This window comes from Salvia splendens, chromosome 19 (genome assembly GCF_004379255.2).
Source record: "Salvia splendens isolate huo1 chromosome 19, SspV2, whole genome shotgun sequence".
NCBI classification, from domain to species: Eukaryota; Viridiplantae; Streptophyta; class Magnoliopsida; order Lamiales; family Lamiaceae; genus Salvia; species Salvia splendens.
Window position 1 is genome coordinate 15,346,917 of NC_056050.1, and position 24,054 is coordinate 15,370,970.

The 24,054-nt window shown below is 37.5% G+C and overlaps 2 protein-coding genes and 1 long non-coding RNA gene across 4 annotated transcripts; 1 reads left to right on the forward strand and 2 right to left on the reverse strand.

Annotated features, from left to right (window-relative positions):
• Positions 1–279: 279 nt before the first annotated feature.
• Positions 280–5,227, forward strand: LOC121778421. 2 transcript variants are annotated; one of them, XM_042175776.1, is made up of 8 exons: positions 280–398; positions 539–870; positions 1,061–1,120; positions 1,227–1,319; positions 3,127–3,355; positions 3,983–4,083; positions 4,180–4,230; positions 4,992–5,227. In XM_042175776.1, the coding sequence occupies exons 5-8, from the start codon at positions 3,232–3,234 to the stop codon at positions 5,121–5,123; spliced, it is 408 nt and encodes a 135-aa protein (XP_042031710.1). In that variant the 5' UTR covers positions 280–398; positions 539–870; positions 1,061–1,120; positions 1,227–1,319; positions 3,127–3,231; the 3' UTR covers positions 5,124–5,227. The 2 variants fall into 2 exon arrangements, with proteins under 2 accessions (XP_042031710.1, XP_042031711.1); XM_042175777.1 differs by having other exon boundaries at positions 1,227–3,355.
• A 12,272-nt stretch (positions 5,228–17,499) lies between these two features.
• On the reverse strand, positions 17,500–18,704 carry LOC121778429. The gene is made up of 2 exons (XR_006045673.1): positions 18,594–18,704; positions 17,500–17,726 (listed from the first exon to the last, which is right to left on the reverse strand). It is a non-coding gene; the product is annotated as an uncharacterized LOC121778429 (long non-coding RNA).
• Positions 18,705–18,740: 36 nt separating this feature from the next.
• Positions 18,741–22,591, reverse strand: LOC121778393 (pentatricopeptide repeat-containing protein At1g73710-like). Its single transcript, XM_042175741.1, is given in 3 exon segments — positions 18,741–21,687; positions 21,778–21,924; positions 22,444–22,591. Coding segments are annotated over 2 exon segments (2,853 nt in total). The 5' UTR covers positions 21,839–21,924; positions 22,444–22,591; the 3' UTR covers positions 18,741–18,895.
• Positions 22,592–24,054: the final 1,463 nt, after the last annotated feature.

A 24,054-nucleotide genomic window follows, 5' to 3' on the forward strand; every position in this document is an offset into this window, starting at 1 on the left:
TGGCCAAAATAATAATAATAACTTTTTTATCTTTCTTCCTCTACTTTTTCTTACTTTATTCTCTTTACTTTATTTTATTTATTTAACACACTCAATCTTATTGGAGATTGTTGAAACTGCCCTGGTTAATAAATGACTTTTTAAATTTCTATATTTGGTATAATAATTTGAAATATTATATAGAGATACAATGTTAGCAGGTAAGACACTATTATGACATTTTGATTAAATTTTTTTAAAATGAAAAAAGTTCCTTCAATTTTAATTTCAGATTTGTGCCATATTTTAACTCCAAAATTTTAGTCCTAAAAAGTTAAAAAAACAAGGCTCCGATCACTACACAAACAAGTCGACCGCTTCTTCTCTTCCTGCTACTTCGCCGAGATTTGTCCATGGCGGTTGGTCTCAAGGATCTCCTTTCCCTTTTTCCTCACTCAATTATCTACTTCCCAATTTGGATTTGCCGTTTCCAATTTTCACGTCCCTTCCTATACTGGGGAAATCAATCCTGTTTAATTGTTCATTTTCAATTTTTCAGGAGTCATCGGGTACCACGCTCATGGATCTCATAACCTCGGACAGTTCCTCGTCGAAGCCCACACCTGCGGCGTCGACCACGGCGCCGCCGCCAATTGATTCCGCGGCCTCAGTTACCCCGCCGGTGGTGGTGGAACGGAGGTCGAAGAAGGGGACTCTGATGCAGATCCAGAGTGATACCATCTCTGCTGCCAAGGCTGCTTTCAATCCAGTTCGCGCCAATATTATGCCCCAAAGGAAAAAGAAGAAGCTCTTGATTTTTAATTTTTGTATTTCCACCCCACTTGATTTTGAGATATGTGGTGATATGAGATAGGATTTGATTCGCCTGAGGTATTTTTTTCATGAATCGTAAACAGCTTAGTGATCTACCTTGAATTATAACTGCATTACTCAATTTCTCTCCATGATGAACTTGCACTTAGTTATGATCATATGAAATTGCATAAGCTGTTACATAGTCGTTGTTTTTTCCTAATGGTACGACTTTTTAGCTGCTGATGCTTTTATCTGGTTGTAACAGCCAGTATCTTATGTCCAACTTGCAAGGAGTATTCACGAGCTAGCAGCCTCGTCAGATCAAGTATTATTATTTTGTTTGCTTTTATTCTCTATCTATTTATTGTTGGCCTTCAAGGTGTTAGATAAGTTCTTCTCCTGATTTCCATGTTCTTGGTGTATATTTGTAGAAAAGTTCACAGAGGCAATTGGTGCACCATGTATTTCCAAAGCTCGCTGTCTACAACTCTGTGGACCCGTCTTTGGCACTGTCACTTTTATTGGTACGATTTTTCTATAAGAACCAGATGCTTGTGTGAAGAAAAACCTAGAGCTTAGTTTTGGCTATTTGATTAGACTTTGCTATCAAGTTGAGCTTCCCAAAGTTCCTTTACCAAGTTAGTTAGTTTGTTGTGTAAGAATTTTACTTTGGTCTTGTCCTATGATATGGTATCAAAAAATTAGTTTCTACAGCGTACACATCCAGATAATTAACTACTGAAGTGTACATCAACTAACACTGAACAAACCATCATAACTAGGCAAGAAGAGATCTAACTAAGACAAGCAACAACCATAAAAATGGTAATGAACTTGAATATTGTGAATATAGCTGATTTATATTATCAATGACTCCTTCTCAAATACAATGCCATACTAACCAAAATGAAATGAGGAAACTGGCTTTTGAACCTATATGATAATTGTAATCCAAAGTTATTAAAGGCAATGTAGAAATCAGCTAGAAGAGCAGGCGCTGTGGGAACAGAAGCTTATCAGTGGTTACCGATGGGAAATTGTAGATGCTCGGGAAATGCGGATGATGTTGCTGGTTGAAGCAATCTCACAGGGGATGATGTTTAAGTTGCTTGGTAGTGGTATAATAGTAGGAGTTTGACGAGAGGGGTGTGTGCCTCTTGAGTCTGATCCAAAGTTTCCATTATAATCAACTGTGTTATATAGTTATATAGTAGTTATTTTAATTTTTACCATTAAATCTCTTTACTGTTAAGGATGTATTCATCATACCCTGAAAAATTTACTGATTCCATTTCACTAACTGTTTGAACATAGAGATAAACCCATGTGTTTATGCAGAAATGGTAAGCAAATAAATTCACAAGATCTGCTATCAGTGGGAAAAATATCAGTAATTCCCTGGAAAAATATCAATAAAAATTGACATGATTTGCTGTTGCAGTGATGAAACGAATGGAGCTTTTTAAGCTCAAGAAGAAAAAACAAGAGCTATTGAAACTTAAATTTGTTTTTATAACAAATTCTTTACTTACTCCCTCCATACCCAAAAATAATCTCCTTTTGCCATTTTAGTCTGTCCCACAAAATTAGTCCACTTTCTGTTTTTGGAAACCTTTTCACCACACATTACACTAATATAAGGCAGGTTCCACTGACCACTAATACTACTTCAAGTACTTTTCTCTTTTCCTCCGTACTTTACCAATTTCCCATTAAAACCGGTGCAGTCCCAAAAGTCCCTACTTATTGTTAGTCATCCAGTGCATTTTTCATGATGTTGGCTGCATATCCGTAGTTTTCTGGTACTGTGCTTGTTTCCCTAAACAATATTTAAAAATGACAGTATGCGAATAAGGAAACTGGGGTACAACTTATGATCCTTTAGTGTTTTCATCTGTTTTTCAGTCAACGGAAAGGGGTAGTCAGGTTCTAAGATCAAACTGAAAGTTTCATTCAATGTTGCTTGTCTAAAGGGATCTACGATGGTTGGTTTATGTTTAAAAGATTCGGATATCCAAAATCTCTTGGATGGGGGTCCACTGTCCAAGTGAAATAAAATAATAAGATGAATGGTCTTAATGGTCCCAATCAATAACACTATTAGAAAAGAAGCTAAAGATTTAGCTCTAAACATTCTTGTTATACATTCGAGCATTCATCTATGTCATGATTCAAGAGTCTTCCAGAATAAACCATGGCCATACGTTGATGTTGTGATGTGATGCACTTTACTCAGTATTCAAGTTACTTTCACTAAGTTTCTTAAACTGGTCAATCTTTGTTTTCTATGAATGAGAAGTGACTTATCCTTTTGTTTATTCCAAACTCTAGCTTGACCAGCAGTGTGAGGATAAGATTGTACTGCAGTATGTCTATTATTACCAGGCAAGAATTCTATCAGATTCTGGTTCACAATGTTTAAGCCCTGGTGGTGGGATGCCTACACTAAATTGGGATGCTCTGGCTGACATTGATGCAGTTGGTGGTGTGACGAGAGCTGATGTTGTTCCCCGCGTAGTTGAGCGATTAACTTCTGAAGCTTTAAATGAAGAAGTTGAATGTGAGTAATGACACTTTCTCACATATTTTAACAACTTATTATCTATCTCGTTTATAGCTTACCTTTTTCTTGAATTTGTGTTTTTTGTCTATTGATAGTGAAAATATCAAGGTTTAAATTCTTTACAGGCTTGGATTTTTGGAGCATCCTTGTATTCAAATATGGCCACCCCCCTTTCTAATCCTTCAATAGTGTAGAAGTTTGCGGTCTTGTTGCCTTGTTGTAAAAAAACCTTTTGATTTCTTGACCTTCACTTTGAGTTGTTAACATGCAGCATAGTAGTTGTATTTGGTCAATAAAGTACCATATGGGAGGGGCATTACTTCTAGCACACCAAAATAATAAGGCGCATTTCTGAATGAGAATTCCCATTGGTCTGGTCTTCTGGGACCTCTAGCTTGCATAGGGTTGGGGGTGGATGTAAAGTTTTTTTATTTATGAATTGAATTTTTTAATCTTCAAGTTTCACATGATCTTAAAGGTTCTGGTGTGTGTTAGTTTGTAATTCACCAATTTGTGAAAAAATGCTGTCTAAATGTAGCTATTCTTGGTTCTGAAATATCAAACAAAGTTCTGTAATATCTTCAACTGAAGATTTGCAATTTATTTCTTTAATTTCTCTTGTAGTTCATCCACGTAGGCTGCAAGCGCTGAAGGCTCTTACTTATGCTCCTTCAAGCGAAATCCTATCCAAGTTGTATGAAATTGTGTTCAGCATTCTAGAAAAGGTTTGTTTAGTTATAACTTTCTACCTATCTCTTAAATGAAAAAAGAGAACTGTATAACTAACTCTGAATACTCAAATAGAAGTTTTTGATTGCCAGGTTGGTGAACCTCAGAAGGGAATTTTCGGATTAAAGGGAGGTGATAAGGAGGTAATGACAATGTTTCTCTTGACGTCTTCTCCTGTTGATTTTCCTGCTTGGTGCACCTTCTGATTATTCCTTAGACGTATCTTTTGTGTTACATTCGACTCTGAGGCTGGGATACTGTTTTGTCATCTTAGGGCTGCATGAATTTGACTTCTAGTTACCTCGGACTATTAATTTACATCCATTTGGCTACCAATCATAGTGCTAATCTCCATCTTTTACTGTGATATACTTGGATATTCTTAATTTGAGTTATTATATGCATCCAGACCAGTCATAACTTATTGTCTCTGTCTCAGCTGTATGCAATGTTAAATTGTAAATATATTTCTGCCTTGAGAGATGGTAAAAAAGGACTAATAAATGACTTTTTAAGGATATTTCATACTCCTACACCCTACTTTGTTGTTCAATTTTAGTTGAAATTATATTATTATGATTTTTATCATCTATCCACCAGGATGTCATTAGCTGGTTATAAGAATTCACTAGTCCTTAAGATTTCTAGTTTAATTGTTGTATAGATTTCCTAAACTTTTAGTGCGTCCATTCCATCCTTTGCATTAGTTGTTCCATTTTTTATTAAATGTATGTTTAGTTTAAGAAACTTTGGGTGGTTTATCACTGGATCTTAAACTTCATTTTTATCAGCGGCTTGCATCTCACCAAAACTGATGTATTAAGCTTTTCTGTGTTTTTGGGACTGTTTTAACTAAGTACATTAATCACTTTCATCGTTCTTCTGGATGGTAATTCATCAGTAGGTCATCCGAAGCAATCTGCAATATGCAGCCATAAGTGCTTTGAGAAGACTCCCTCTGGATCCAGGAAATCCTGCATTTCTTCACCGTGCTGTACAAGGGTTAGCTTACTGTCTACATAGTGAGGATGTCTAGAGTTCAATGGTCTTTAGTACTAGGCTGGTAGATTTGGTTGGTGATGTATTTAATCTTAATCCTGAATCCCTGATTCAGCTTAATGAAACTATCTTCCATCTTCATTATCTATGTTCTATCTGTTTTTTATTATAATTTTCTATGTTAAAGGTTGAGTACGAGACACCTTTTTGGACCCTCTTAACCTTTTTATAGTATTTTGTAACTTATAAATGCACTCGTAGTAATCTCTAAGATATTTGTTGGTTGCTGCTGCATCCAATTACTTTATTTATGTTGGCAAGCACGTCTGGAATTGATTGAGTAACAAGTGAAAAACTAGAACAAAAATTATGGAAGAGGAATCTTGTATTGCTAAGAACTCTCGATTACAGATTACAAATTGAATTGGGGAAAAACTCTCAGCAAGTTACTTAGTAAAGTCGGCTACTGATACAAAAGCAAAAGAAAGGAACGGCTAAGAGTTAATCCATCTTACTAAGATTCATCTAACGGCTAGCAATTACTTTTCACACTTGTGCTAAAATCACATTTTAGCTCACGTGACTTCTTCCCACTTCCTTCTTCGAGTCAGCTTACTTCCTGAGCTCAAACTAGCAGCCACAAGTCCAAAAAAAAAAAAAAAAAAAAAAAAAAAAAAAAAGTCCACAAATCTCCACCTTGGTTGTATGGCTTCAAGATCAGTATCCTTTCTTCCTCATGCCAACTAACTCCTTGCACTACTCAAACTTTTCTTTGTTCAATGGCTTTGTGAGCATGTCGGCCGGATTATCTGCTGTACTCACCTTAAACACCAATATATTTCCCTTTTCAATCTCTTCCCTCACAAAATGGTAACGCACATCAATGTGCTTACTTTGTTCATGAAAAACCTGGTGCTTCGCCAATCTTATTGCACCACTGTTATCACAACCGATTGGAATAGTCCTCTGCTCCACCCCAAACTCTACAGCAATGCCCCTCAACCAAAACCTTTCTTTCACCGCAGCAGTGATGGCCATTTACTTGGCCTCAGTGGTGGACAAGGCCACCACACTCTGCAATGTTGATTTCCAGCTGATAGCCCCACCAAACAAAGTGAAAATATAACCTATCTGCGATTTCCTGTTGTCAATGTTGCCAGCAAAATCATTATCGCAGTACCCCACCAAAGCTTCCCCCTTCAACTCCTCATTGCCCCTTTACAAGATACCATACTCCTTTGCACCTTTCAGATACCTCAGGGTCCATTTGAGTACCAACCAGTGTTGCTTGCCATGAATCGGCTTGTCACGCTAATGGCTTGAGCTACATCGGGCCTGGTGCTAATCATAGCATACATAATACTGCCAACAATATTAGCATAGGGTATTAGCTGCATTTCCTGTTTCTCTTCTTCACTCTCTGGTGTCTGCCGTTTTGACAACTTGAAGTGTAATGCCAATGGAGTTCCAACCTCCTTAGTCTCCTTCATATTGAACTTATCAATCACTCTACTGACATAATTAGATTGGCTGATCCATACTTCCTTCTTACTTCTGTTTCTCACAATATCCATGCCAAGGATTCTACTGGCACACCCAATGTCTTTCATATCAAAAGCCTTGCTGAGATCATCTTTCTCTATTTAATAATTTGGGAATATTTCCCCTTCATTAAATCGAGATATATGTAAAATATACCTATATTTGTTTATTTCAACGTGGTCCTCATAGTCAGTCGCTTGTTCTCTTTCAAATACGTACAACTATTTTAAAGTTCATGAATGCTACATAACAATAGAAGTTATGCATGTTGTGACAGAAATTAATTAGTATCTCTAAACTTCGATAGATACACGCCATTGGCCTACAAGTTGAGTACACATTATTCATATTATATGTAATTAAGCTACTAAGTCACCACTAAATGAATGGACCATCTAAACCAGGGACCATGGACATGGGACGAATGGGTGCAACTGAAACTTAATATTTCTAAATTAAAATATTCGTACAATTTCCTTATTGTTGTTATTCATTTGATTTCGTAAAAAAATTATTAATTAAAACTTACACATCAAGATCATTTTTATGTGTCCCAGCGTTTTGTTCTAATGGCATGTACTTCATCTGTCCCATAAAAATAAGGACTTTAGGAATGACACGATTTTTAATGTGAAATTTGTAAGTAGGAGAGAAGTAAATAGAAAAAGTAACCTCATAAGAAAAAAACAAGACCTTTCAAAAATAGAAAGAGGGTTATTTTTTTGGGACGAACCAAGATAAAAAAAAAAGAGACTATTTTAAGAGATGGGGGAGTATATATATTTATATAATTAATATTTGAGATAAAATATCTCACGTTTGAGTCCATTGACATGTGATTTTTAAATTATTCATTCACAAAAGAAAAAATGCTATTTTCTATCAAGTAACTCCGTCCCAAGGAAGAGATTAAAGTGGAGAGAATAAAGTAAGAAATAGGGAATAAAGTAGAGACAATAGGTGTTTCCATTTTTAGTAATGAGTCATCTTGATTGGGACAAACTAAAAAGGAAGTGAGTCATCTTTAATGGGACGGATGGAGTATAATCTATTGTGGACAAGGGAGTAATTAACGTCAAATGCCGAAGTCTCGAATTTGAATTCACCGTGGCCCAACCTTTAAATTTCTATCTAAATTGCTAATAGAAAAAAGGTAGTACTGTCGTTTATAATTATATTGGTTCAAATTTTTGGTTGCACCATTTTTAATAAATGCTTCATGTCGTGGAGTGGCTTCATTTCAATTTCATATGTTGATATTTTTATTGTTGTGTTGATTACAAAAAAAAGATTATGACTGCATTATTAACATTAGCTTGTAGATTCAAGTCACTTATTGCATTTTATTAATATTATTATCCACCCCAACAAATATTTCTGTCTCCATCACTTGAGTATTGTAATTTTCTAATCCGAAGCGAACAAGGCCGTTTGTCACTACATATAGTATCACGATGATTAATTAGTGAAACTCAATATAGTTGTAAGTTGATAAGACAAAAAAAATCGAAAATGTGGAGACTGAAACTCTCTAAAGGTGATGATGATCCATGGCTCACAAGCTTCAACAATCACACCGGAAGACAGTTTTGGGAATTCGAATCGACCCCGGGGCAGAAGAAGAGCAACTGCTCATTGACAAGGCTCGTAGCGACTCGCTACGAGGTCAGACATAGTTCTAATCTCTTAATGCGCATTCAGGTCTTATTTAGTAGTACTAATTTTTTTTTGAAATGTATATATAGGAGATGAAGGATGTTGAGATATTGATAATTTATCCATGATTATATTAGTTTGCAAAGAAGAACATTTGTGAGATGGATCTGTCGAAGGTAGGAAGCGGAGAAGAAGTGAGTGAGGAGAGAGTGGTGGTGGCGTTGCGAGGGGCGCTGAGATTCTACGCCACTCTTCAAGCCGAGGATGGACATTGGTCCGGTGATTATGCCGGCCCTTTGTTTCTCCTCCCATTCTTGGTACAAACTCTCGTCTTCTTCTTTTCTAATTCATAAAATATACATAAATTTCAAGACCGCAACACTCAAACAACTTTGGCCTCTATGTATTAACCACTACCCCTAGGACAACACACACAGTAAAAAAATCATGCAACATAACAACGAGCTTCCTATTGAATTTTTTCGCAGATTATATCATTGTTCGTAATGGGCGCTCAAGTCGATATAATTGGGATGTCCTAAAATCGAAAAAAATACCTATATAATTAGTTTGGAGGGCATATACATAATTCATTGTGTTTGAGTTGGTTCAATACAAGTGGCCTATTTTTATAAAATTTAATTGTTGTGCAAACATAAAATTAGTTAACATAGATGTTAGTTTGCCTTGAATATGTATAGTTTGACGCTAGCTAAACGGGGCTATGTTTCTGTTTTATGCCCTAATTGTCTTATTGGGCTTAGTCGTCTGTGTGTCTATTTATATAGAAGTAGGGCATATAACTCTGTAATCCGAAAACAATCTGAATACAATACAATCTGAATACAATCTGTTTCCTGTTCGTGGACGTAGCCAGAACCACGTAAATCTTTGTCTCTTTAGGTTTCTGTTTATCTCGATTACAAAATTGATCTATTTTGTGCAAACATAAAATTAGTTAACATAGATTTCTTATTTTAGGTGTGTAATCCATAGGGCCCTGATCTATATATAACTAAATTTTAGTGACAAATCGTATAACTAAACATTGGGGTCATTTTTAGATAACACGTGTTATTTTTAGATTGTGGACGATGTCCTTTTAATAATATATCGTAAAACGATTTTAAAATGAACTTCGTATTTTATCCCTTATGTGAACTAAAACGATAAAATAAACAGTGTTATCTAAAAATGTTTGTTACACGGTTATTTATTAATCACTAGTCTACCTCCCAATTTTATATATGCTACTAATGAATTAACCTATAACATTGTTGTGTATGTTTTAAAACGCAAAACGCTCCTAAAGGTAGATGGTAGATTCGTGAAGTTATTTTAGTTTATATGATATGTATATAGGTAGATATTGAATGAATGAAAGTGAAAGTGCAGAATATTGATGGAGGGTGGGGGTTGCATATAGAAGGGCAGAGTGGCATGTTTTGCACTGCCCTTAACTACGTGAGCCTGAGGCTGATGGGAGAAGGAATGGATGAGGGAGATGGCGCGATGAGCAAGGACAGGACGTGGATTCTCGAGCATGGTGGCGCTACCTACATTCCCTCATGGGGAAAGTGTTTTCTCTTTGTCCTTGGTGTGTATGAATGGGATGGGAATAACCTTACGCCTCCAGAGCTCTGGCATCTTCCCTATATCCTCCCAATCCATCCGGGCCGCATGTGGTGCCACTGTCGCATGGTTTATCTTCCCATATCGTATCTATTCGCTAAGAGGTTCGTAGGGCCAATTAATGCCATTGTTCTATCTCTCAGGAAAGAGTTATATCCTCAGCCCTACCACCTCATTCAGTGGAATTCAGTTAGATTCCAATGCTGTAAGGAGGATATGTACTCCCCGCATCCACTCATGCAAGATATTCTCTAGAAATGTCTCGACACGTTTGCAGAGCCTCTTCTTACGCGATGGCCTCTCTCAAAGATGAGACATAGAGCGCTTCGCTATGTTATGGACCATATCCAGCATGAAGACGAAACGATAAATTATTTATGCATTGGACCTGTGAATAAGGTGCTAAACATGTTGTGCAGGTGGATTGACAATCCCAACTCGTTGGCAGTGAAAAGGCACGTTTCGAGACTGAAGGACTATCTGTGGCTAGCTGAGGATGGCATGAAGATGCAGGTGCGTGCTTGCGCATATTTATTAAGACGAATGTATATATGCATGTTGTTTAAATTGGTGATGGCAGGGATACAATGGGAGTCAGTTTTGGGATTGTGTTTTGGCAGTCCAAGCAATAATCAACACCAATCTTTCTAGTGAATATGGTGTGATGCTTCGAAGGGCTCACGACTTCATCAAACGTTCGCAAGTATGTAAGAATTTGTGTGTATAGAAGTATAAGGAGATGAAAAATGTTACTATAATGAGAATAGTATGTGTGTGAATGATAGATGAGAGAGGAAAGCTTGAGTTGTTGGTACCGGCATAGGTCTAAAGGCGGTTGGCCATTTTCAACCACAGACAATGGGTGGCCAGTCTCAAATTGTACAGCAGAAGGGCTCAAGACAGCCCTTCTACTGGCGCAGGTGGGTTCGGATATAAGTGGAGAAGCATTAGAAGCGGAGAAGTTGTACGAGGCAGTCGACCTAGTCTTATCCCTTCAGGTTATGCTTCAGCTGCTATTCAACTAATTTTGTGCACATACTGATATATACTAGACTGATCCCTTCTTGCAGAATAGCAGTGGAGGCTTTGCATCGTACGAACTAACGAGATCATACCATTGGCTAGAGATGATCAATCCAGCAGAGACGTTCGGGGACATCATTATCGACTACCAGTGAGCATTATCTACATTCACATAATTAGAAATGCAACACCAACTTTGAATTGAATTGAATTGTTTAGCTAGCTAATAAATATAAATAATGAAATAGGTATGTGGAATGCACATCAGCAGCAATCCAAGGCCTGAAGGTGTTCAAGAAAATGCATCCAGGATATCGAGCAAAGGAGATCGAAAGATGCATAGACAAAGGTGTCAAGTTTATTGAGAGCATACAGTTAGGTGATGGATCATGGTATGGAAACTGGGGTGTGTGCTACACCTACGGAACATGGTTCGGAATAAGTGGACTGATAGCCGGCGGCAAGACCTATCACAACAGCCCATCTCTCAGAAAAGCTCTTCATTTTTTACTCTCCAAACAGCTTGCCTCTGGTGGCTGGGCTGAATCCTATCTCTCTAGCCAAAACAAGGTATTGCAAAACTTACTCATTTCTAATTGCTAACTAATACTAATACTAATAGTGTTGCAACTGCATTATATATATATATATATATATATATATATATATATATATATATATATATATATATATATATATATATGTCTACACAAACATTGGCAACAACAAATCCCACATAGTTAGCACTGCATGGGCTTTACTAGCACTTGTTGAAGCAGGCCAAGTAACTAGGGACCCGGCTCCGCTTCATCGTGCAGCTAAGGTGCTCCTTAATTCGCAAATGCCAAATGGAGATTTCCCGCAACAGGTATAAAATACTTTCTCTAGTCCCTAAAAATAGTCTCATTTTGCCATTTTAGTTCATCGCACAAAATTATTTGACTTTCTATTTTTGGAAATCTTTTCACGACACAACATATTACAATACTAATAAGATGGTTCCCACTACTACCCACTTACATTTCTCTTTCTCTCATACTTTACGGGTTAAAGTCTCTATTATTTGGAGACCGAAGGATTATATAATGTTTTATTTGGATTGATTGCTTCTTATTAATTGTACTAATATATTGTTAAGGAATTGGGGCACAACTGAACAACTAATAAAGTTTAGGGACTGATATGCAATTCTTGTAACTTTCTGTTTTGAATTTCCCTCCCAATATTTGAGTATGAAAAGTGAGGGAAGTTAGTTAGATTTGAGTTTTGATTTCGAGCTGAAAGAGGGAGAAAGGATTTTCATCCATCAGCTAAGAGTTTCTCCCACATATTGAATGAAGGATCTCCATTGTTTCTCCATGTGTTTTTCTTGTTCTTAGTTTTACTCATTTCAACCGATTGTATAGTCTTCTTGCTTGTTCCAGTTTGATCTTGGTTTTGTTCAAGATTTGATTGCGTTAAGCTACGAATTACAAATTGGCCCGTCTGTGGAAACGAAGGAAGACGACGCATTCAACAATGCCCACCGCAAAGTTCGACATTGAGCGATTCACCGGCGAAAATGATTTCGGCATGTGGAGGTTGAAGATGAGAGCTGTTCTGATGCAGCAAGGCGTTATGTGAAATCCAAGACGGATAAGAAGGGGACACAGGAGGTGGATGCGGCGAAATCGCAAGAGATGGAATATAAGGCGTATAGCTCCATCGTCTTGTGCCTCAGTGATAGAGTTTTGAGGGAAGTCCAGAAAGAAGATGATGCCGCAGGAGTATGGGAGAAATTGGAGAAGATCTATATGGAAAAGTCGATTTCCAATAGATTGCATCTCAAGCAAATGTTGTTCAATTTCAGGTTCTCTGACTCCAAGAATCTTGCAGATCAACTGGAAGAATTTTGCAAAAGCATCGATGATCTTGAGAGCGTGAATGATGCCATGAAGGATGAGGATAAAGCTTTGATGTTACTGAATGCTCTACCGCAGAGTCTTGAGCAGTTCAAGGACTCCATACTTCTGGGGAGAGATTCAAAGGTGACCTTGGAAGAGGTATTTTCTGCATTAAAGTTTAAGGGGATGCAGAAATCAACCAGCAAGCACATTGATCAAGCTGCTGAGAGCCTCAACGTGAAAGCAGCATCAAAGAAACCATTTAAATTCAAGAAACCCTCATCTGATAAATGGAAGCCACGAGCCACAAAGGAAGGAGATCAGAAGGAATCAAGAAGCTGCTACTGGTGTAAGAAACCAGGACACATCAAACAAAATTGTTTTGCTTGGAAAATGAAGAAAGCTGAAAATCACAAGGAAGAAGGGACAACAGCGGCTATCACTGAAGAAGTTGAAGAAGCCAGAGCCCTCAATGTGGTTCAGAATAGCCCAATAGCCAAGCTGTGGATCATGGATTCAGGCTGCAGCTTCCACATGTCCTCTAATCTTGAATGGTTCTGGGATTTAAAGGAGTCAGATGGCTCGGTATTGTTGGGAGATGATCATGTGTGTGAAGTTAAAGGTGTGGGGAACATATGCTTGAGGTTGGATGATGGGTCCTTGAGGACACTCACTGATGTCAGATACATCCCATCCATCAAAAGAAACCTGATCTCATTAGGTCTTCTTGAGAAGAGAGCTTACAAATTGACTCTTTTTGTTGGAGAGATGCTTGTCACAAAGAATAGCCAAGTGGTGACGAGAGCTATCAGAAACAATGTGCTTTACTATCTACAAGCTGAGGCAGTTGATGGATCTGTGAATTCCACTCAACAATCCATCAATTGGCATGCAAGGCTCGGGCACATTGGAGACACTGGGCTGAAGCAGTTAGTGAAACAAGACATGATACAGATGCTTGAATCTGAGATACAAAAGGTCATTGGATCTTGCGAAAAATGCATCCTTGGAAAGAGTAAGAAGCTACCATATGGGGTGGGCAAACACACCTCAACAGAGCCTCTCCAATATGTTCACAGTGACATATGGGGCCCAGCACCAGTAAATAGCATTGGAGGAGGCATGTATTTCTTATCCTTTGTTGATGATTTTTCAAGAAAGATATGGATAGTGATCATGAAGGAGAAATCAGAAACATTCCAGAGATTTCAACAATGGTGCACAGAGGTTGAATTGGAGAAAGGAAAGCCATTGAAATGCCTTAGGACTGACAATGGGCTAGATTTCTTGTCCTATGAGTTTGATGAATTCTGTAGAAATAAGGGGATAAAGAGACATAGGACAGTACCTCACAACCCACAACAAAATGGGGTTGCTGAGAGGGCAAATAGAACCATCCTAGAGAGAGTGAGGTGTATGCTAATATCCTCTGGAATGTCAAAGCCATTTTGGGCTGAAGCAACCTCCACTGCTGTTATTTTGATCAACAAATCTCCTTCTGCTGCCATTGAGAATGAGACCCCAGATAGCAGGTGGTATGGATCTTGTGGAGACTATCCAAGACTGAGACCCTTTGGATGTAGAGCATATGCTCATATAAAACAAGGAAAGTTGGAACCTAGGGCCCACAGGTGTGTGATGATTGGCTATCAGAGGGAAGTTAGAAGCTACAGATTATGGTGCTGTGAGGAAGGAAACAAGAAAGTGGTTATTAGTAGAGATGTCATTTTCAGAGAATCTGAGATGCCTTTCCTCAACAAAGATGTTCAGAGAGTTCGATTTGAGGTGGAGGATCAGAGAGAAGCTCCATCAGATGCTATGAGTAATTCAAGAGGAGTCAACACTGATATATCCTTTGAGCATGAGAGTGACAGTAAGACTCCAGAGAGAGTAAATGCTAGAGACAGAACCAGAAGAAACATCAAGCTTCCTTCCAGATTCATGATTTTGATATGATGCACTATGCCTTGGCAGTAGCTGAAGAGATGGAAGAGATGGAATATCATGAGCCTTCAACTTATAAAGAAGCATTAAGAAGTCCAGAGAAGATTGGATTTGAGAAATCTTTGTATGATCATTGCGTTTTCATCAAGAGAAGAGGTGGAGTTGCTGTGGCATATCTACTATTATATGTAGATGACATGCTGATTTCTGCCAAGCATAAGGAAGAGGTGGAGCTGGTGAAGTCAGATCTGAAGGCAGAGTTTGACATGAAGGATCTTGGAGATGCAAAGAAGATCCTTGGGATGGAGATCATAGGAGATAGAGATCAGAAAAGGATATGGCTGACTCAGAAAGATTACATCAAGAATGTAGTTAAGAAGTTTCAGATGGATCTTAGCAAATCAGTGAGTATGCCTCTGAGCCAGCAGTTTAAGCTTAGTGTGAATCAGAGCCCTAAAGATGATGATCAGAGAAGAGAGATGGACAAGATCCCATATGCAAACATAGTGGGAAGTATCATGTACACCATGGTGTGTACAAGGCCAGATATCAGCCAAGCTATAAGTGTTGTGAGTAGATACATGGCAGATCCGGGTCTGGAGCATTGGCATGCTTTAAAATGGATATTGAAGTATCTTAATGGTACTCAGGATTATGGAATATTGTTTGATGGGAGTAAGGAGATTGTGAGGCAGTCCCTAATGGGATATTGTGATTCTGATTTTGCAACAAACATTGATACAAGGAAATCCCAATCTGGTTATGTATTCTGTCTGTATGGTGCTGCAGTGAGCTGGAGATCAAGTTTACAATCTGTGGTGGCACTCTCAACAACCGAAGCTGAGTACATTTCCTTGTCTGAGGTAGTGAAAGAAAGCATATGGCTCAAAGGAATCTGCTCTGATTTTGGAGTTGATCAAGGCACTGTGGCAGTGTTGTGTGACTCAAATAGTGCCATATGTCTATCAAAGCATCAAACGTTTCATGAAAGGAGCAAGCATGTGGATGTTAAACTGCATTTGTGAGAGATGAAGTGGAAAAGGGCTCAGTAAAGATTGAAAAGGTAGCAACTGAGCACAATGCATCTGATATGCTCACAAAAGTCTTACCCGGATCAAAGCTGAAGTATTGCATGGAATTGGTGAATCTGATCCAGCTGAAGTGAATGAAAGTAATTGGAAATGCTCTGATGATTGTCCAGTTATGTCCCAAGGTGGAGATTTGTTATGGAATTGGGGCACAACTGAACAACTAATAAAGTTTAGGGACTGATATGCAATTCTTGTAACTTTCTGTTTTGAATTTCCCTCCCAATATTTGAGTATGAAAAGTGAGGGAAGTTAGTTAGATTTGAGTTTTGATTTCGAGCTGAAAGAGAGAGAAAGGATTTTCATCCATCAGCTAAGAGTTTCTCCCACATATTGAATGAAGGATCATTGTTTCTCCATGTGTTTTTCTTGTTCTTAGTTTTACTCATTTCAACCGATTGTATAGTCTTCTTGCTTGTTCCGGTTTGATCATGGCTGTGTTCATAATCTGATTGCGTTAAGCTATGAATTACATATATGGAACGTTCCACATATAATTATTCTATGTTTTAATTTTTGTTTGCAGGAAATAATCGGTGTGTTCAATAAAAACTGCATGATAAGCTACTCAGCTTACAGAAATATTTTCCCAATATGGGCACTTGGTGTTTATCTCAACAAAGTATTGCGACTATAAATGTACAAATTTTTACATCTACTCTAATAAATTGTGAATATTCATCTGCCCATAGGCATAATTTCAAATTGTGGTTTATCTCTTATCACCCACGGTTAATGTTATGTGAAATATAACTACAAATTTTATCATAAATTGATTGGATCATTAGAGTATTAATGTAAATTATTCAGCTGAAAATTAAAAAAAAAGCGTCTCTGTCTATTAGATAACAAAAACTAATCGTATTGTTGCAATTCAAATTTAAAATACAATTTGCAGATTTGGTGCATCGGACATGGAATATAAAATTGTGTCGTGATTTCTATGGATTTTGCATTGATTTGGATAGACAACTACTTCAGTTAAATTTGAATTGATTTGATAAGTGCTACTCTGGAGTGTTATGTTTATCTGATATACAGATACTAGTATTTATTTAATTGATTGGCCAAATTAAAAGCCAATGCAATGCAATGCAATGCGTCAACTTCAATTTTGTTTATTTATTTAATTGATTGGCCAAAAGGCAATCTGTCAGTTTCAATATTCTTTTAATCCACAACCCATCCTTCAATTAATTTCTTTTCTTAACTATTTATAAGCTTTATATCACCTTTTTTTTTTTTGTTAATTTTTATCTATCTTGTTGCAACTCCAACACCCATGTTCACTATTTAGTGAAATATATCTATATCATATTTCTCTCCAAATACCAAAGTACCCTAAACCACTATTATCGTATCGATTCCCATACCCAACAAAGAGGTATGATGTATCTAGAACCTTGTTATTTAACGTGGCATCAAGCATTTCCATGTTTTCTTAAACTCCAAATCAAGTTCATATCGTATGATTTTCAACGCAAGCTATTTTGCAAGCTGACTGTTAATTATGAAATAAATAAACTGAATCTGATACAAACGTCTATTCAAGAGTCCGAAATTCAAATATCGACAACAAAAATGCGTTGGCATAATAGTGACCAATTCAAAGGTTGTGAATCACTTCAGCCAAAAATACATAATCTAAGATAGATGGTAAATTTGATTGATTCATCACAGCTTTCAGACATGAACATCATAAAAACTAACGATGATCTTCAAGATTGCAAAAACCAAAATACATAAAATTCTTTCCACACAATGATGCAAGTAAAACCATAGTTAGCATGGCAATGCAATTTTAGAGGGCTAATCACAATGAAAGGACCTTGACACCACGAATCTTCTTCGCTCTCGCTCTGTTCTTGCGTTCTTTCAGAATTCCAAAAATAAGTAAAGTTAGATAGATATAGGAAACAACTTATTTTCAACACACAAAGAGAGAAACTGTCTGCCTGTTAAACATGACTTATGCTCTGATTTTGGTTGGAGTTTACATGTTTAACATGAGAAGAAAATTCTTAAAACATACATCTTCGACTGAAACAGTATACTATTGGAAGTAACAACAAGGTTTAATATTCAAAGATCGAAAATAACGTAACTAAACACGCATCATATAATCCACAAAAATCCACCACCTGATACGAAATTGATTATTATTTTAGCTGACAGTTATCAAAACATGTTCCCGAAATGATACTATAAGCACTGTTAAAAAAATAGATAATTACCCTGATTATTACTCTGTATTTTGGCTCAAATTTCTTACCATTTTCCAATGGATTTGCCACCACCAAAGTGTGTCCTGAACTTGAACACAAAGATGGTATTTGTATCCTTAACCTCGTACATCCTGGACAGCTTCTCCAGACAACTAAGATTAAGAAAATACTTCCTACATACAATGTTGTTTTCAAATAGTAGTTGTGTTGTCAAAAATCCTATTGCTTCTCATGCTCCATTAACATACTCATCAACATAACAAGATAACGGAAACACTATTGCAATTAACAGATACAGTCTCAGCACACAAACATTAGTCCAGGCCCAAAACATAGAAGAGCTATTTTCGTATAACATCATAACATTATACTAAGTACATCTTCTGTAACATCAATCTACACTAAAAGAACTCCTAACTTACAAATATATATATTCATATTACTTCTGACCTATATAATGTAGCAAAAACAAAATTAATGAAGGCAAACTAACAATGTAACCAAAAAAACAGACCTTGGAGACATTAGCTCTTCCAGGATGCAACACATCGAGGATGAATTGCTTCCTCGAGAGGAGGGGATTTGTTATGAACTTCCTTGTTCTGAATGTGACAACCTTGTCCGTCATTTTCCTGCAAAATATTACAGAAAGAGTTGAAACTGAAAAAATGTATCCTGTTCCATCAAGATTCAAAATCATTGCATTACTTTCACAATCTATACATAGGTAAATCTACATTGTGCTGAGGTGAAATAGTAAAATTTGAGCTACAAATACACAAAATTCTTAAATAACAATTACAACATGTATTTCTATCAATATTTTAGATCATCACCATCACTTCCACAAGCTAAAGATATATCTCTTTCATCAATATCTTCGCTTCCACAATCTGCAAACTGCTCAAACTCAGAAACAAGCTTCATCTCCTGCGTGATCAGCTCCGCAAGATCAAGCCGTTTCATGTTCTTGTAAGCCTCGACCACCGCCTTCACCAGCGCCTCACTAGGCGCGACCTCCCCGTGTTTCAACTGGCTGTGCACGCGCTTCACCCCCTCGACCATCCCAGCTCTCCCATAGCAATGCACGAGATTGATCAACGTCACAACATCGGGCTCGACCCCTTCGTCCTGCATCCTCATGAACATCTTCAATGCGTCATCTATCCTCCCGTAAGCAACGTAGGCCCGGATAGCAGCATTGTAAGCAGAAGCGTTCGACCTCAACCCTACTTCCTCCTTCCTAAAAATCCCGCACCACTCGAGAGCGTAGGCGTGCAACCCCACAATGGAGAAAGCCGAAGTCAACACCGCCTGCTTGGCAAACGGCCTGCCCTCGTAGTAGGATGTTTGTAGGTCGCGCACAGCCTCAGCCGGGACACCGCCCTTCTTCAAGACCGTGAAGAGGACCTTGAATGTCTTCTTGTTTGGGGCGACCTTCCCCACCACCACCATCTCGTGCAAAAGCTTGCCACACTCGACAAGCTGTCCATGTGCAGCATAGCATGCCATGACTTTGTTGTAACCAACACAGTCTCTCAAGAAACCCGACTCCCTCATCTGCTCCGCTACCTCAATGGCTGAGTCGAGCATCCCCATGTTCTTGTAGACGAGCATCATGGTAGCAAAGGTGACCCCATCGGCCAAACCCGTCTCCCTCAGATGATCATACATTGCCTCCGCCTCAGAAAGCATCCCCAATTCAGCATACACATTCAGCATGCTGTTAGATGCCACGATATCCAGGCCCCCATCGAGCATCTGCATCCTCTCATACATCCCCCTCGCCCCCTCAACGGATCTGATTTTACCATAAGCCTTGATCATTGAAGTCAAGATCACTTGGTTAGGAGAAATCCCAGAGTCCTCCATGGTCTTGAAGTACACATTTGCTTCCTCAAGCTTCCCATCCTCTGCAAACGCATTGATCAACGAGCCATACACGATCTCGTTAGGTCTCACATCTAACAGAAGCATCTCTTGCAACACATCAATTGCAATAGAGAAGCTTTTCTTCTCTGCAAACCTAGCAATCACGGCAGAGAACGTCAAGCATGAAGGCTTAAGTCTTGCATCCATCATTTCATTCAAGAATTCCCTTGCTCTGTCCACTAAACCACCTGCAGCAAGCATCTGGATAATAGAGTTGTACGTGCACTCATCCGGCTACGTTCCTTGATTCCTCATGCTCTTGAAAAGAGAGTTTGCTTTGTCGTACATTTGAGCCTTACCATAAGCTTTGATCATCACATTATACTCCAACACATCCCTCTTCTGCCCAAATCCATCCCTCTCGCCATAAAACAAAGCCTCAGCTTCAGCCCAAAGCCCGTTCTCAGCATAAACATCGAGGAGAGCTGCATAAATCCTCGATGAAAATCCACCACGGGACTTCACCCTCTCAATCAACAACTTCACTCTCTCATTCATCCTAACACCAACATACATCTTAGCAAGCAATGGCAGAGAACTCTGATCAACACATTTCCCGAACCTCTCAATTTCTTGGATCACAAATTCAACTTCTTCAACCATATTACGCTCACTCAAAATCTTGATCACAACCCTATGTGTTGCATCATCGGGGAAAAGACCAAACTCCCTAATCTTCCTAAACCACCTTAGAGCTGCATCTACATCCCCTAAATCAGCATAAAGTTTCAAAAAAATGTTACACGTCTTTGTATCCGGTCTAATACCTCTCTCCTCCATTGCATCAAGCAAAGCCTCTGCCTCAGACAAATGCCCCTCACTCCCACATATGAAAATCATAGTGTTAAAAGTGAAAGCATCCAATGGCACACTGGCCTTCAACATATCAGAAAACACACCAGCAGCCTCCTCCAAACGCCCCGCCTTCCCATACAAATCAATGAGCGTGTTGTAAGTAGTCGTCAGGCGCGGCTTCCTTGTCACATCACTCTCCTCCACGCCACCAAAATCTCGCGATCTCCCCCCACTTCGGAAGAGCTCAGTCAGCAAGAACTGCTTCAAACTCAAAGCTTCCTCATCACTCTCAAAATCTAGATAATCCAGCTCAACTCTCCCAACACACCAATCCTTATAGAACTTATCCGCCTTATCAAACTCGCCCGCATCCTTCAACACCTTAATGACAGTGGACATTGTGACCTCGTCGGGGAAGACCCCCCTTAGTTTCATGTGCTTGATCCACAAAAGAGCCTCCTTCACCAGCCCTACCTTCCCATACACATCCACAAGCATCCCATACGTGTTGTTCGTGGCCACAACACCCTTCTCGGACATCTCGATCCAGCAGAGGCGCAGCTCATCCCATTTCTGAGCCCTACCCAATGAGCGAAGCACCACATTGTAATGTATCACATTTGGGGCATAATCTTGCTGGGATTTAAACCAATTAAACACCCTAATTACCTTATCCCACCTACTCTGCTCTTTGAGAATCAAAGTTTGCTCCTTGGGATTGAGCTTCCCGCAATAGGAATCGAGAAGGGTTTCAACATCTCTCCTGCCCTCCAATTCCCGCAAAATCACCGGCAAAACGCCACCGTACTTCTTCCTTTTTCCTTTATTCAAGCTTTTTTGGGACAAATATAAGTCCTTGGAAAGACACTGGAGCTTAAACCCTAGAAAAACCACGTCTTTACCATGGTATTGGTGACAACTAAACCTCCAAAATAGCGAGCCCGTAGTGGAGCGAAGGCTGTGAAGCTTACATGGTGAAAAAGATGGAGTTGAAGTTTGTGCCAAAGAACCGCCGCAGCATTGTAACATCATTTTTCCCAATTTTGAAAAGAGAGGGGGAAAAGAGGCATCTAATTGGGCGCGCTCACCATCTTCTCTTCTAGCTCTTGAATGATTTCCTGGCAATATGGATAAATAGCCGTGAATAGTCGGAAATGGCTACGATTTAGGGTTCAAATAACCTCCAATTTATAATCTGTGTTCCGTAAAATGTTTAGTGCAACTCTAAAGAAAAGAGAGACTTGTCCATATTATAATTCAACAAGCCTTTCACCACTTTAAGCAAGTTCTCGTCAAAATCTTTTGTTCCAAGCATGCTGTTTTAAAATCAATTAGCACATAGCCTCTGCCCCAAAATCATAACCAAGTATGCTCATTGTTTTCATCAAAACTCCAACTTTGTTCATTCAAATTCGAAGTTAGTGTATTTTGTGTTCAACTTGAAAAATAAACATATGGGATCACCTAAATAAGAAAACAAGTAGAAGAATAGGACGTTCACCTCGAACCGTAGATTCTGCCCGGCGGCGGCGTTTTAACGGAAATTTCATGATTTACCCATTTTAAAAACTTTTTAGTGAAAATCTGAAGTTTTAAATCTTGAATTTAAAGATAAAAAATAAGAAAATAAACCTTACCGACGACGGCGGCTGCTGGAGTCTTTGAGCGTCGGTCAGAGGCTGGAATCCCGGCAGCAACGGCTAAAATGCGAACTGGTAGGGGGAGAAGGAGCAGACGGCAACACAGCGGGTTTGGAAGAATCGGAAGGAGAGCAAGGAAGAAATCGGCGACTAAGCAAATTCTATATTGAAATACGTATATAAATTCTATTTATACAAGATGGAGTATATTTTTATTTTTATTTTTATTTTTATTTTTATTTTTCTCAACCTATTTTCATTTTCCTGAAAAAATTCATCCATTGAAATATGTAAATTGATTTTGCTAAAGGAAATATTAATTGAACTAATTAAATAATTTTCTTTTTATTACAAATAGTTTGTCCTCTTGAATATTAATTATTTTCTTCTTCAACCTTGCCTCTAAAATTTTAATAAATAAATCTACTACTGCATGTTTAAGAAATTTTTAAATATAGGTTTTTGTCTACTATTTATAATTATCTTTACAAATTATTATATCCGGTAATAACTTTTATGCTGAGAATTCATGAATTTTGTTGAATGAAGCTGCAAATCATTATTTTTCAAGTTTGAAGAATTATTTTGGTAAAAAGTTTGTTTGTGTTGCATACTTTTTGGGATATTTATTGAAACATAATTTATTTAAATAACGGAAACTATAATTTGTTTGGGTACAAGAGTAATTGCTAAAATAAATTTAAAACATATCCTATCAAATCCAGAAATATTATAAATCCTAAATATTTACAATTATTAGTACTTATTTTTTATTCATAAAAAGTTCTCTCAATAATGGAACCGTATTTTGTATCTGACTGAAGAAAAATGAAAAGATGAAAAAATAGAAAGAATAAAAAAACGTAATTTGTAATGCTGAATTCAAATGCTAAAAAAATACAAAAAAAGGAGGATTAAAGGAGTATTTTCGTAATTTGTTTAAAAAACAAAATTGGGTGCAAAATGTACATCAACAAGTGTTTAAAGAACTCATTATTCTAAAGAATCACTACTTTAAATTTAATTGAGAAGAAAAAAAAAGAACTACGTTTGATTAGTAGCTCCAGTGATAATAGAACATGAACATATAAATAATTATAAACCAATTCATCTTATCGCCGGGATAAACCACACATACAAAATAAATATTTTTCATGTTAAACTCATTCTGACATTGATTTGGCTTTTTTAGTTATACTACTATATTAAATTGTGTTTCAATTGATTTCATATTATTGTTTTTTTATTATTATTAAAGTGTGTATGTTGTTAAGGATGAGTACCCCAAGTGTTGTAATTAATAGTAAATAATTACATGTTTTAATTTTTTTTTGTTAGTGATAAATGTAGATACACTAAACTTTTTCAAGATTTTACATTAAAAATTAATATATAAAAATTAGTTAGTTTAAAATAAATTGCATTCTAAGCATTCTACCACAATTTAGGAAAGAACTAAAATTTTAAATTAAATATAAACATATTTAAGAAAAAGTTTATTTTTATTGAATATTGTAAATATTGTGAAAAATTTGTGTTAACACCATTTCCTCTTTATTGTTATAATTAACATAACCAATAACAAAAAAATGAATTGTAATTTAATTC